Below are 14,567 nucleotides of genomic sequence, written 5' to 3'. Positions count from 1 at the left end.
GAAATGGCATTTGCGGCATATTAAATCATATAAAAAAAGAAACAGGAGTTTGTCATAAAAGGGGCGGGGCTTACATAATTAAAGGGGTCACATTTAGTTGATGAGAACTGCAACATCCTTCTTTCTTTCAGTGGCAAAATAGGTAAATAACATTGCAGTTCCACTGTTCTTAGAACATGGATATCTAGGACTGTTTTTTCAATCATATGTATCTCTGTTTTAAAGACCCAATCTGTAGAATTTAAAGCTTTAAAGTCAATCCAAAGATATTATAAAGGTAAACTCTTGTCTCAAAATGTTTCATAATAGAGTTTCCCGAAGAATTTGGCAAACGGTGATGCTAATGAAGCTTCATGAAGCAGTTTCAGATTTATTTATTGCTCACTAGGTGGCGCTGGAGTACACTTTGGTGACCATCCCACTTGTGAAACCACATATGTTGAAAACGGATGTGAGGTTTCAATATAAAATATGTTAACCAAAAGGCAAACCTCTTTGTATACTGGTTTTTCCACGAACCGTGAGGAGCAGTGGGAAGTGACCAAAAGAACAAGATCATGGGTAGAATATTGGATAAGATGGACGGTCATGCGCAGGAGGCTCAGAGAATCCGTTGAGAGGAATCAGTTGAGGTGGTTTGAGCATCTGATTCGTGTCCTGTTCTGGGCATGTCCCATTGGTAGGAGACCATTGGGCAGTTCCAGGAAACGATGCAGACACTTTATCTCTCGTCTGGCTTGGGAATGCCTCGTGGTAAACCTGTGAAGGTGGATGATATAGCTGGGAAGAGGAATGTCTGGGCATTCCTGCTGCTGAAGCTTTAAGCCCCACGACCCGACAATGGATAAGCGTAAGACAAATTCCCTTTGAAGGCTTTTGCTTGAGTAGATAACAGGATCATTGGACCATAACTGACCAAACCGAACGTCTGTTTGTTGGTCGCAGAACTGGATAACACCACAACAAATTTTCTTAAAAAAAAAAAAAGCACACTTTGTCAACCTTTGATCAGGAGCCGCTTCATGACAAGCTCGGATTTTAAAGGGGAAACAGGTGTTAATATTGCAGCAACATGTCTGCTCACAAAGATGTTGACCTGCTCATTATGATCCCGGAAAAATCCAAAACACGCACTGTTGCTAAAAGACATCAGACAGAGACGCCTACAGACGCCGTTATGGGTGTCAAAGTCTACTGCTCCGGCTTCACACATGCCCTTTTTGTTCCCAGAAGAGCCAAGGATGGTATGTGGTGCTCATTAGCTCTGCCTGTGTAGCTCCCTCACCCTTTTACTTATGGCTTCTCTCTGTGTTTAATAAAGCCTTGGATACAATTATACCCATTCTCCGTCAGTTTCTTGCTGCGTATGAATGAGAATCTGGAACTCAATTACTTCTGTTCCTTCTTGCTCATTGTCCCTTCTCTCTATTTCTCTTTCAACCACTTATTGCTTCAGGAGGAGTCCGTAAAGGGAGCAGCTGCTGAAATATTTATCGATCTGTTTTCCCCCAGTTTTATTTATTTTCCTCTTGCTCCGTCCCTTCTCCCTTTGCTGAAACCGGGGATCAGTACCAGTAGAGGCATGTCAGAGACGAAAGACGGGATGAAAACCCACAACACGGAGCCATTATTTAACATTTGCTGCACACGGTTGATTTAGCTGCATCTGCGCGATGTTGGAGAACTTCAGAAGGCTGATGTAGTCACAGATAGTGGATTTTTGCTCATTTTGATGTTGACATCTGCTGCAGGGGTTTGTAAAAGAAGAAAACAAACAAGGTGTTGCTTCTGTGAAAGAATGCCTGTATAGTCTCAGGCTATTGAAGTAGTCGTAGTCATGGCAACATTCCTCTGAGCAGTTCTAATTACAATGGAACTCAAAGTCAAAATGGATTTCTTCAGGAACTTGACCTAATCAAAGTGAAATTAAGAGAATCTGGTGTGCTATTTGTTCTCGAGGCCAACATAAGTGTATTACTGAAGCATGCTGTTTGTTTCGGACAAAGGTCGCCATAGTTTCCTGATTTAAAAATGTAATTTTAATATACATGTACAAGCCATAGCTGGAGCCAAGGTCTCAATCAGGCGAGTTCCCACACAATTTTAATGATCTAAGTAAGATAGACAAGCTGACAAGTGATCGTTCGTCTAAAAAGTAACGTTTAAAAACATCGAAGTACCTCCATGGTGGTCGTCTATACCATCCATTTTTGTATTAAAGCCTCGGCATGAGAAATTGTTCATAATAAGTCGTATATTTTATGTTTGTTTGTAGCGGAAGCTCTGAGTCTCTTAGCTCCTGCTTCAAGTGTTTCCTCATTGAAAGGCAAAATGTCAGCGCACATGCACAATATTTACACCAATGGCCTGGGATCTAGTTCAAACATTTGGTCAATAAAATAATGAATGACTAAAACGGTTTGTTGTAGTCATTCGGATGTGAAATGTACCACCTTCATATCTTTGTATATTTTGAAGATTATAATAAAAAAATCGGTAATTTATTTTATCAAATTGAGACAGGAAAACCATTACGGTGGGAAAAAGGACACTTGCAAAATATAATATATTAATGTATCCTTATATCAGATCACATTGCAGTGGTAATACATTGTTATTAATAATGCGACACCAATTATGATATCAGCTTTAATATTTAAGTTATAGCTTTATTTTATACATTTTTTAAAGATCTGTCAATTTCTACACCTGCTAGTTGAATGTCAAAAAGTTCCATTACTGAGCATGGCCTGCATTAGCGCCTAAGCCTTTCCCATTGATTTGCCAGCAAGCTCCTTGTCTTTTGGTAATGAGGACAGGGAGAGAAGCAGGACCTCCGCCTGTCCTGCTTCCCTCAGGACAAGCTGCCTGCACTAATCTGAATTGTATTTCCAAAGACGCCACCTCTTGTGTAAAAAAACAAAGCTAAAAAACAAGCGTAGTAGAAAGAGTGACAGTCCCCAAACAATGAAGTAGATGCATCTATGCTCACCTCAAGGACTTATATATGTACAATAAAAAGCAAGATTTCCTTCTTCCCTTATACCTACCACAGAAAGCTCAAGCGACTTGAAGCTTCAACAACCAAGGGAGTAAAACGTGCTCTCTGTTCTGGTGACTTTTATTCAGCTTTTCTTGCATGAATCCACTGAAAATAGATCAATGGAAGTTATTAACAGACATACTTAAGCCATAGCTCTTCTCGGTTGGCGTCCCTTTGATTCCACTCACATACTCTGAGGTGGAGCTATTCAACAGTGTGCATACATCTTGCTGTGAGAACCTCTGTGGGTGTCCACGAGTGTCCCTGCGTAGGCAGCTGCTGATGCAAGTACATCACCGAGTGCCGCTTCTTTAGTGATCTCTCCCCCGGTTCTATATAAAACAGCAGCCTTTTCATTTACTGCTGTGAACATCCCGCCGGCGGTTGCCTATGTTACCCACGACACATTCAGGTTAAATATTGAGTATTCCCATCTGTCCGTCACTACCCACTTACATCATAGAGTTTCATCTGAGGTTTTGTTTCTTGCTCTTTGTTGAATTGCTGGGATCTATTTTTCCTTAATCAACTGTAGTCTTATTTCAACTGTATAGTGTCTTGAGATAACTTTGTTATGATAAGACACTTTAAATAAAATTGAATTGAATTGAATTGAGGTTCATCTACATCAGAATGCTTGTTACCGCAAAATAAAATGTAAGTAGAGTGGAAGAGGGTTATGAATAATTTATAATTACATCATTCAGATAATTTGTACATGTCTACCATTACTCACTTTTTAAGTTGGTGACAAATAATTTCAGAAAACGGTGCATATTAGTCTTGAGTTTCAGGACCATGGACATTTTCTTCATCTTGAGATACTTGTAATTTGTAAGCTTTGTATCATAATAGTATCTCATGACATTGATATCTTGCGTTATTTTTAAATGTCACGACACTTAAGCTCAAAGTGATAGTCCATCCAAAATTAAAACTTCACTTATTTTCTATTCACCCTCATGTCGACTAAGGGTTGGGATTATCTTCAGGGTAATCCGTTCCTTTTTAGAGTTATAGGCAAAAATCTATTTAAAATGTTTTTTATCTGGGTTTATTTGGAGGTTTGTTCACTTGGCAACATTCGCTTCATTAAAATGGATATACATTTTTGCCTAGAACTCTAAAAAGGAACAGATTACTCTGAAAACAATTCCAACCCTTAGTCAACATGAGGGTGAGTAGAAAATGAGTATTTGGTGAACTATCACTTTAAGCACCAGTTATTTTAAAGTGACTTAGTTTTAACCAAAAAATAACAAGACTTATTCGAAGAAGGTAGTTAATGTTTATAACTGTAGAGAGTTTGTATGGCATGGAGATGGGTCATCTGCCTGAATTTTTAAATAAATAATAAAAACCCCAAATACTTGTCTGCTCATTGAGTGTTTACACATGTGATCAACATTGTTTACTTGTTTATATTTTTAATTAATTGATGACCATGACCATGAACAAGCATGACTTGAACGACTGCCTAAATGTTACAGTACATTGACAAGATCAAGCTGTGAAACTAACATTTTCCATACATCCACTGGTAACCAAGGCCTGTAAACTGCTCGACAATAAAGTAAGCCAAGTTGCTCTGCTTTAATAATAATAATAATAATACATTTTATTAGTAGTGCACTTTATATATTATTATTTATATCTAAGAAAGAATCCCAAAGTGCTACAGAAGCAAGGGGTTTAAAAAAAACCAGCAACAATCACAGTAGAAAGATACAGTAATAAAAACAATTATAGATCTTTGAAGGTAGGTTTTTTAGACCCTTTTCAAAACTGTCAGTTGACTGTGTGCTTTAGGGTCCTGACTGCATTCTCCTGCTCAAAACCTTTCATGATTAGCTGGAAAAAAAATCTCTGGACACTCCCAGTCCGTGATATTGATCTTCTCCCCACGTAAATAGAACGCTGGTACTAGTTGAATGCACCTGATCATTAGATACGAATATGTTGAATACCACGTAACATGAATTTCTCAAGGTTAAAAAGAATATTCAAGTCAATCCCAGGCCTCCGTAGAGAATACCTTTTTTCTCATGAAAAACAAGGTCTATCAAATCAGGATATAAAAGTTGGGATCATTTATAAAACAAGTGAGGGCTGGGGTAGCTAAGTGGGATTAGTTCTGTGGAATCTTACTGAAATACACAAACATGTGAAAGGAAAACTATGAAAGTGTTGGTTCTCAATTAAAATGAGTTAAAATAGTTGAAACATTCATTAAACTAACTGTTGTATGTATAGAAATAAAAATATATATTATGGATGTTAATTATAAATACAAACAATTTTTACTATAATCTTTATTTATGACCGCGACAGGCCGTGTAATTGCAAAACCACAGAGCAGGCAGTGAGGTGTAGATCAACGCCGACAGCAAAAGTCCCACGAGCACAAAAGTGATTCTGCAACCCCCCTACTTGCCTGACCCATGAGTCACTGCACCGAATAGAGGGCAAAGGTCGGCAGCTCATGATTCACCCAATGAATCCTGACAATCATGTATGAGTGACAAACATACAGGTCAAGTGTGTATTCATAGATGGAAAATACAAAGTGCAAAGGCGATACCATCTTTATTCTCATAACAGCTGCATAACAATAGATGTTAAACAAGAAAAAAAAACATTATACATTTTTCTTCTGCATGTTAGCTTCGCCCAATGAATCAATGATGAGACGTTGAAGATGGCAGTGTAAATAACTGATTCTATTACAAAAAGACAACAAAAGATTTATCAGGAAATAAAAAGATGAAGCAAGAAGGTTGGAGGTTCACTTCCTGGTTGGTGGGAAGGCGACATGTGACCTTTCTGTGTGGAGTTTATATGTTCTCTGAAAATAAGCCTTGGCAAATGAATGATAAAAGTAGATAGACTGAACTTGAAAAAGGTGGCTCTGGAAGGCTGGTAAAAAATTGTATCTAACTGTTTTACTGCTGTGTTACAACCAACTAAATATTATCAATGTAATATTTCTGTGTTGATATCTTATATGTTTGGTTTATAGACCGATACGTGTATTTTGTTTTTCTTTATCAAGCCAGTTAGTGCAGCTTATATGCAGCTGCCCTCCAAAGTCTGGTAATCGACTGAAACAAAAAAAATATGTGAGAAGCATTTCTCCATTTAGCAGATTTGTCTACTAAGTATTATTTGAAAACTGTTGTGTCGATAACTTTTCGCTTCGCTGGCTAAAAGGCATCAATCAATTAATCTTGTTATTCCGTACAATAATTAATTCAACCTTTTTTTGTGCACACATTGACAGCATACGTACCTCACTCGATAAATAACCATTAATTAATCTGTAAATCTATACTCACACTTATTATTCAAAAGTAAAAACAGAAGCTACAAAATTATTTAGCCATATTAAAATATAAATTAAAAAAAACAAAATGTTGTTAATTTCTTGTGAGAAAAAAATCAAAGACATATAGGACGTATAGATAGATAATAATAACTTGATCAAGTACTTTAAACAGATGTTGTTTTGTACCAGAATTTAAAGTTTTTGAGGAAGTTTGCTCTCTTGTCCTGTCACACACACTCTTTAGTTGCAAACCCAGCTAGATTTTCATTAAAATCATGGCTTGTATTTTGGTTCCAACAGGACTAGATATAGCAGAGGATGATGGCTGCACTGGACCATAGCAGAAAAAAAAGAAGAAAAAACAAGACTCAAGGGAAATTCATTTAGACAACACAGCGCATGACGTAGACCTCCACATTTTCTGTGCCCAAGGCTCTCGAGACCAAGTCCAGACCATCTTACGACAGCACTTGAAGATACAACCAGCCAAACTGGCTAAACATATCTGAGCCAAACATGGAAATCAGCAGTGTAAACCCCTCCCCTCAAGAAAAACAAGTATTTCAAAGCAAACAGAAAACAGAGTCTTCCAGAAAAGGAGCACGAGGCATCTGTTGGAGCTGGCAGCCCTTTTCGCTTTATCCTCAAGCCAGAAATGGGGATTCACTCGAGTGTCGGTGGGTGTATATGTGTTTGTGAGGGGTAGGGATTGAACTGAGCATGATAATACGCGCTTTCAATGTGCATTGACCCCACTTGTCCCCCATATGTTGCTGAAACAGAAGGAACTGTGGGTTACACACCGACCCATCTGCTTTAACCTGTGCTCCCCTCCTCTGCCTGCTGGTATTCACATTTGCTAAGGATGGTTGCAGGTGTGTTTCCAGGCTACACATAAAAAAATACTCAACTTAATAAGAATAATTTATTCCAAACTCAATAGAAGAAGAGCCAACATTTAAAACAGAAGAAATATATTTAGTGAAGCCAATTTCAAAGAGCCAGAAATATAAAAGTTGTCCTAATTTTAAGAAAAATGTCTTTATCTTTTAATAAAATTCCGTCCCTACTGCTTGGATGTTCTCTAATCGCCATTGCCATAGATAACACACTGATATGCATATAACTTGTAAATCTTTGCCCTGTCAGGTTCTAAAATTCAATACATCAGTTGAATATTTTTAAATGTAATTTTAGCCATAAAAGAAAATTCAGGGATTGAGTAAATTAATTAATGTTAGACGAGGGGCGTCAAACTGATTCTCTCCGTGATAGAGGCATAACTCTTTTTAATTTTATTCAATGTATAATTTACATGTGGTTACATTTTTAATAAAAATATGTGTACTGATTTTAAGCTATAATTTTTCTCCGTATTTGGGCTGGGTAACACGCTTTTTTTGGATACAGCTGAAGTGCTTCAGTAGGAGTATCAAATTAACCTTCGTCTTTCAGGTCATCGTTTCAACCACTCATGATCAAAACTTGATAATGTTTGGATTTTACCGAAGACCTAATAACTGACAGAGCTAGTGAACGTCAGATGAATTTGTCACTTGTAAGCAAGTGTTCTTTTGCACTTTGAATTATTTGTATTACATTTTTTTTAACAAAATAAAAGAGTGGAGAATGTCATGATAAAAATGATATTATGAAATTGGTAACCCAAAGAATAACGTTCAAGAGCTGGTATCGAAGTCATGGTGTCATCATTCTACATACCTTTATGGCAAGCTTTAAAAGACACTAAGCTATGGGGTTTTATTTTAGTCGAATAAATGAGGTAGAAAATGGAGTGGTGGCACGCCAGGAAACAGGCATCACACCCATGGAGTGTTCGGACTATCTGCACGCCAAATCATCAGTGAACCTTCAAACTACACAATTGTGTTGTACAGCACGCTAGAGCCCATTTCATACCTTGTGGTTTTGTCAGGCGATCGCACAGGTTTGGAGGACACTTTCATATATTTTTAGCTGTGAATAAAATAGATACTTTATTTAGCAGATATGAAGTAGCTGAAGGAAAAGGTGAACTTTGTTGGAAAGAAGATCAATTATGATAAAGAATATTATTTTCCAATAAAATAAGACTCATAATCTTCATTGGAAAGTGGTGGTGAAGCATTTAGGTTCAGCAAACACCGGCATTACAAGATATGGAGGATTATTCCTCTGCATGATTTATCAAGCAGTGGCCAGTGCTCTTTTAACAGCCATGTTCCTTCTTCATAATGCATGTTTCCTCTCAGAGGAGAGAGATTGTCAGTCCGTGGCAACATGGAGCAGACGTCATTTCCATACGGTTATACAACAATATATAGATGAATTTCTATATTTTATATTTAAAAAGTCGATCATGAGTTTAAAAACTTTCCTCACATCTTGAAAAAACGACATGTTTTCATTGTTTTTTTCCTCGCCAAGAAGAAGATTTTGAAAACCTGGATGTGTTCCACTGTCTACAACACATCCCTCCTCTCTTACTGGTGAAGCCACACAGCATCCTCTTGTGGTATTCTCAGACTTAGTTGTGTTGAGAAGGGATTTGGATAAAAAAAAGAAAAAAAAGTTACCAAACCCCTTGGAACATTAGAAAACTCACTTCTTATCCGAGTCTTGAAATCCTGCAAAAATAATGTGACCAGGTAGATTTCATGAGGGATGCTTGAATTTAGCATATTATAGAAAAATAAGATGTGAAAAATCTGACCTGATTTAGGCTACAGTTCATGATTTATTTCAAAGCCGCTAGTAAACAGATTCTAAGAAATAGAAACGTGATTTCCAAGGAAATTCGGTAGATTGCTCCTGTGCCCCGAATACCTCGGCAGACTATAAGTGACTCAGTTAAAAAGGAGTGGTGACCCCTGCTCTGAAGGATATTGCGAGCCACGAAACCGAGGAGGGTTGCTCGTTGCCATCGTGGCTGCTCTTTCGGGCATGAGATAATCCATGGTGACAGGCGAGGATAGGGATGACGCCGCCCGGCTAAGCTCTTCATTTGTCACAGAATAGCTTCTGTATTACCGATCATCATGGTTTGATACTCATCCCCCATTCTGTCTTCTGAGAAGGAGTCATTCTCATGAGCCCTGTGTGTCAAACATCAAGGCCCCGGGGCCCCCGAATACAGTTGAGCACAGGAATCAAATGGAACAAGGGAGCGTGAAGTGAATTCCTATTTAAAGCTTCTCATTAGTGACGTGCAGATGCTTCATGAAGCAGTGCGATATGGGATAGCGATCGGAAGATGGCGACATCAGTTAAAAATGATAGAGGTCTAAATAGAATAGATGTTTAAAGAAATGGATTATTCAGGGGAGAGTGCCATCTAGTGGTCTCCGAACGTGAAGACACTGCTCCATGAAGCTTCATGAAGCTTCACATGTGACAAACACTGTCTCCTGCTGTGATGCTTTGGCCGTTATGTTGGATTTAGTTTGATAGAAAAAAATAAATCCTTCCTGAGACACATTTTATATCTTATAATTCATGCAGCTCCACTGTGTACAGAGCTCAGAATACATAATGAAAAGCCAAATTATACTCTCTGTGTTTGTTTTTTTTTAAAGGTTGTTTGTGAACTGGCTGTGTCCCGCAGGGCCTTCCGTCTGCTCTCAGTCGGGTGTAGTAGAGGCTTGCTGGGGTGAGTCAACCATGACCGGTGGGGCTTTCCTGTCCAAAAGGAGCCCAAATGTGGGAAGCCTATCTGCGACTGCAGGCTATTAACCTCGAGTTCTACTGCACAGCCACATCAATTATTGTTATTAAGGGTCAGAGTCATTTTTTGATATCCTGATTTCCCACAGGATGGAGGTGGGTCTCATTAAGGCAGGTGTACATGTATAAGCGAATGCAGACGAAACATTTTGTTAGGGGTCACCAAAGATGACGATATAAAAGAATGTAAAATTATAATCTACGATATCAGTCGATGAAATGTGCAATAATGATTTTTGAGGAGTTTTATTTACCAAATTGATCGACAAGCTAATAGGAATACAGAGCCAGTACAAGAAATTCTAGAATTGATACAAAAATATAATGCTGAAAAAATAATTAGAAATGTGTAGTCAACATATTCATATATTTATCAAAGCATTTGAAGAAAATATGCATATTTATTTATGGAAAGTTTCTATTTTTATTTTAATATTTTAGGTAGTTTTATTTTAAATTGCATCTTGCAACAGTATTTTCCTGGACAAAACAGGTTAATCACTTAACTAAGGTATTTAGCTATTTTATAAGCTTATCAGTCATAGTAACAAACAAACAAAAGGGAAACACCAATAAAAATGTATGGTTTAATCTAATGATTGTCTGATGAAGCTTCATGAAGCAGTCTCATGTTGTTCAGAGGTCAGTAGGTGGCGCCATCAGTTTAAAAATGATGTGATGTTTCATTAGAACAGTTGTTCAAAACAAAGGGAAATAGTGCAGAGACCGCCATCTAGTGGGCTCTGATAATAATGACACTGCTTCATGAAGCTTCATCAGACCATCACTAGTTTAATCCCATTTTGAAACCAAACAATAATAGCATCTTAGTGGGGATATCATTGTCTTAGTATTTAAAATTGGTGTTTTTTGTTTATATTTAATCACTTTAATGAATGGTCTTATAGATAGTTAATTCAGAAAAACAATTAATTCCATCCTTTTTTTAACTAATTTTAAACTTCTGAAACTATGACATTTCTTCATGAAGTTTCATCAGACCATCACAACAGATGTGTCCTTCTAATATGTGTTTAGATTTTGTTATGAAGTTGATGTTTACCATAGTAATGCTTGTATTTTGTTTTACATCTGATAATTGGCATAAAAAGATCAATTATGTGTTGATTCAAGTGTCTCTTAAATTAATCTTGGACCTCTATTGTACTCAAAACTCTCTTTTCATTGAAATATTTGCAAAATAAAACGTGATTCAGCCGCACCCACTGACAAGCCTCGTTGTATAAACAAAGCGGATTGTGATTACAGCTGCCTGAGGAGTGAAGCCATTATCACATTCGCCGAGATTTCCGACGGGGGGAGAACTTTATAAAGTAATAACTTAAAAACGTCATGATGAGAGTCTTACCTGTTCACTAAACAGTATTATTTGTCTTGATTATACCCAACTTTATTTTAAATAGTGTGTCCCAACCATTTGATTCTATAAGTGTTTTGATTCTGCCTTCAGCGGCTTTTGTTCACTGGAGTGTTCGACAAACATGAGTGGAAATCATCAACACCGACCTTTACCTTCCAATTATGGAGCGCTTACATATCAGAGGCGCTCAAAGACTACAGCCTGACTCTGGGATGGATTACACACACGAGTCTAGCATCAAACTGTTGCAGCAGAGAAAGAAAAAACTCATGGGGATGTTGAGAGACACGATTAAAGGTCCAGCCACAGAGAGAGAGGTCCGGGCTTTTCTTTTATAATTTATCAGTCTTTGTCTACCTCGACCTTGGTGTGGAGGAGAGAAAGTGCGCCTCTCTGCATTGCACATTAAACACCAGCAACATACATGCACCCCCCCTCTCGCCTTCTCACGCGCACGGGACACCCGGGGATCCACGTCACGTCTCACCAATGACCCACAGTGTCCACGGAGAGAGAGAGACACGTCTTAACATTCTGCGCTCGTCGCCAGATGAAAGTGGTTTTGCGCACGCACACGCGCAAACACCGGAGAGCGCATCTTTTTTCTTCTTTTTTTTTTTTAAGTCCTAGAGACGTGTGGATCACAGACAGGTATACACCCTCCTCTCCATCCCTCCATCATTAGTATTCACCTCCACCTTCATCCCAGGGAATAAAAAAAGAGAGAGGAAGAGGCGCGTCAGAACTTACCTCTAGACCACAGCATCAGGACCAAAGCGGCGAACACGTTCCACGAGACGGGGCAGCCCATGATATTAAGAGTGGATTATTTTTTTTTCGACCGTTATTCCTCCTTTTTTTTATGAACAAATGTTCCTATAGTAGTTGAATGTCCACGGTTGAATGTCTACTTGGACGCAGAGAGCTATCCACTTAATTCCTAGTTCAGAGAGAGAGAGAGAGAGAGAGCGACTGTGCTGTCCGAGCAGGAAAAAAAGGAAAATATCCCAGAGTTTTGTGTCTCAGGAAAGAGGGTTTTTTTTGCGAGGCTCCAAAAAAACAAAGCGGGTCCAGGGAGTTGAGAAGGACGGGAGAGCGGGGTCATTCACTCCGGCGTGACTCTGTTGGTATGCAGCGCGTCTAAAGGATGCGAATGCGAGGCGCTCTGGCACAACCAGAGCAGTATTATTGACAGCTCAAGGAGAGACCCCTCCACCAATCCGCGGGCTCAAAGGAGGGAGGCGGGGTTTTTACCGAGTAGAGCCGATCTTGCTGCTCGGGAAAAAAAAAGCCCCGAACGAAAGAAGTCAGAAGCGGCCAATGGGAGGGAGCGCATGAGGCGGGCGGTGATAATGTAATGTGATTTATAGCTGGTTCTTTCTCTCTGCGGCTGCGGATGCAGTCCTTCGAGACGACGGTAGTCCACCGTGGGGGGCGGGGGGGGGGGGGGCGACAAGACTTGGGTGACTACTGGCGAGAAGGTCCAAGTTGTGAGGGAACCAGGTTCAATGTGGATTAAGTAAGTAAGTAAGTAAGTAAGTAATTTTTATTTGTATAGCGCTTTTCCAGACCAGGGTCACAAAGTGCTTAAACAATCAAAACAATATTCAATAAAGTATATACTTTAAAGATCAAGATAAAACTGGTAACACAACAGGAGTTCCAAGAAAATCAAGGAAAAGCCTGAACAAATAAAAACGTCTTAAGATGTTTATTAAAGGAGTCAGTAGATCATCAAGCGCAAAGAGAGAGGAAGATTGTTTCAAAGCTTAGGAGCAACAGCCTGGAAGGATTTCTCTCCTCTGGTCCTGAACCGTGTGCGAGGAACCATCAGTAGATTCTGATCCACAGACCTCAGAGCCCGAGCTGGGGTGTAAGGCTGGATCAGATCACTGATGTAAGGAGGAGCCTGACCATGAATAGATCTGAAAGTAAGAACCAGAATTTTAAAGTTGATCCTGAAAGAAACTGAAAGCCAGTGAAGAGTTTTAAGGATCGGAGAAATGTGAGTTCTTCTACTAGAGCGGGTCAGAATTCCTGCTGCAGAGTTCTGAATCAACTGCAGGCGAGACAGATCCTTCTTGTTAAGACATGAAAACAAACTGTTACAATGGTCCAGGCGAGAAGAAACAAACGCATGGATTACAATCTCCAGATCATGTTCCGACAAAATTTTCCTAAATTTAGAGATTTTTCTCAGTTGAATTTTTTTTTTTTCTCCTTAAAATAAAGCATTAAGACGACGACAAGTGTTAAATTGGTGTTTATCAGCAGTCAAAACCTCCAAGATGCTGACTTAAGACAATTAAATAACAAATGTGTTTGTTTTGTTTTTATTTAAAGACGTCAGCAAAACTTTTAAAAACACAAATGTCTAATGCAATAATGTTATTACGGGAATGGTGAATACAAAAGGGGAGTTGAAGTGAAACTCAACCATTTTCTAATCAACCTCCACTAAGGGTTGGGATTATTTTCAGAGTAATCTCTTTCTTTTTAGAGTTATAGGCCAAAATATTTCCATTTTAATGAAGCAACTGGAGTTGTCGTCAACTTCATCTTGTTCCAAAAAGGAATTTCCCCCCAAACCCCCTAAATAAGTCTTTATATTAAGCTTTGTATGAATGAGGATACACATCATAGCTGAGAGACCTGGAGCTTCCGCTACGAACAAACCTAAAATATAAATAAATAAATTCCTCATGTCGATGCTTCGACAGGTATTTGGATGTTATTTTAATGTGTCTTTTTAGAGGACGATGAAGACGACAACACCTGAGCTGCAGTCGCTTCATTCAAATGAAAATACATTGGTGCCTGTCACTCCAAAAAAGAAACGTAGTACTCCGAAAATAATTTAGACTGTAAATCGACACGGGGGTGAGTAGATAACCCTATAAGAGGCTTAATGTAGGTTTTTCTTCTGTTATAAATAGTGCATTAATAGTGCATTAAAATCTATCTTTTTATTGGAGTTGTACATTATGTATTCAACTAAACTATAACATATTAAATCACTATTTCATCATTTTAAAACACATTCTTCTTGTTTGCGTACTCAAGTTTTCTCCCACAGTCCAAAAAACACACTCGGC

General features: G+C 38.6%; 1 protein-coding gene across 1 annotated transcript in view; it reads right to left on the bottom strand.

Annotated features, from left to right (window-relative positions):
• iglon5 (IgLON family member 5) overlaps positions 1-12,606 on the bottom strand; it is a 133,353-nt gene extending 120,747 nt beyond the window's left edge. Inside the window, exon 1 of the mRNA XM_087806324.1 lies at positions 12,223-12,606. Within this exon, the coding sequence (XP_087662450.1) occupies positions 12,223-12,283 (61 nt within the window). The 5' untranslated portion in view covers positions 12,284-12,606. The remainder of the gene's footprint in view (positions 1-12,222) is intronic.
• Positions 12,607-14,567: the final 1,961 nt, after the last annotated feature.

The sequence above is a fragment of the Callionymus lyra genome, chromosome 13 (assembly GCF_982586985.1).
Source record: "Callionymus lyra chromosome 13, fCalLyr1.hap1.1, whole genome shotgun sequence".
In the NCBI taxonomy this organism is placed as follows: Eukaryota; Metazoa; Chordata; class Actinopteri; order Syngnathiformes; family Callionymidae; genus Callionymus; species Callionymus lyra.
The sequence above is the reverse complement of the archived record's forward strand: the minus strand, read 5'-3'. Positions and strand labels throughout refer to the sequence as shown.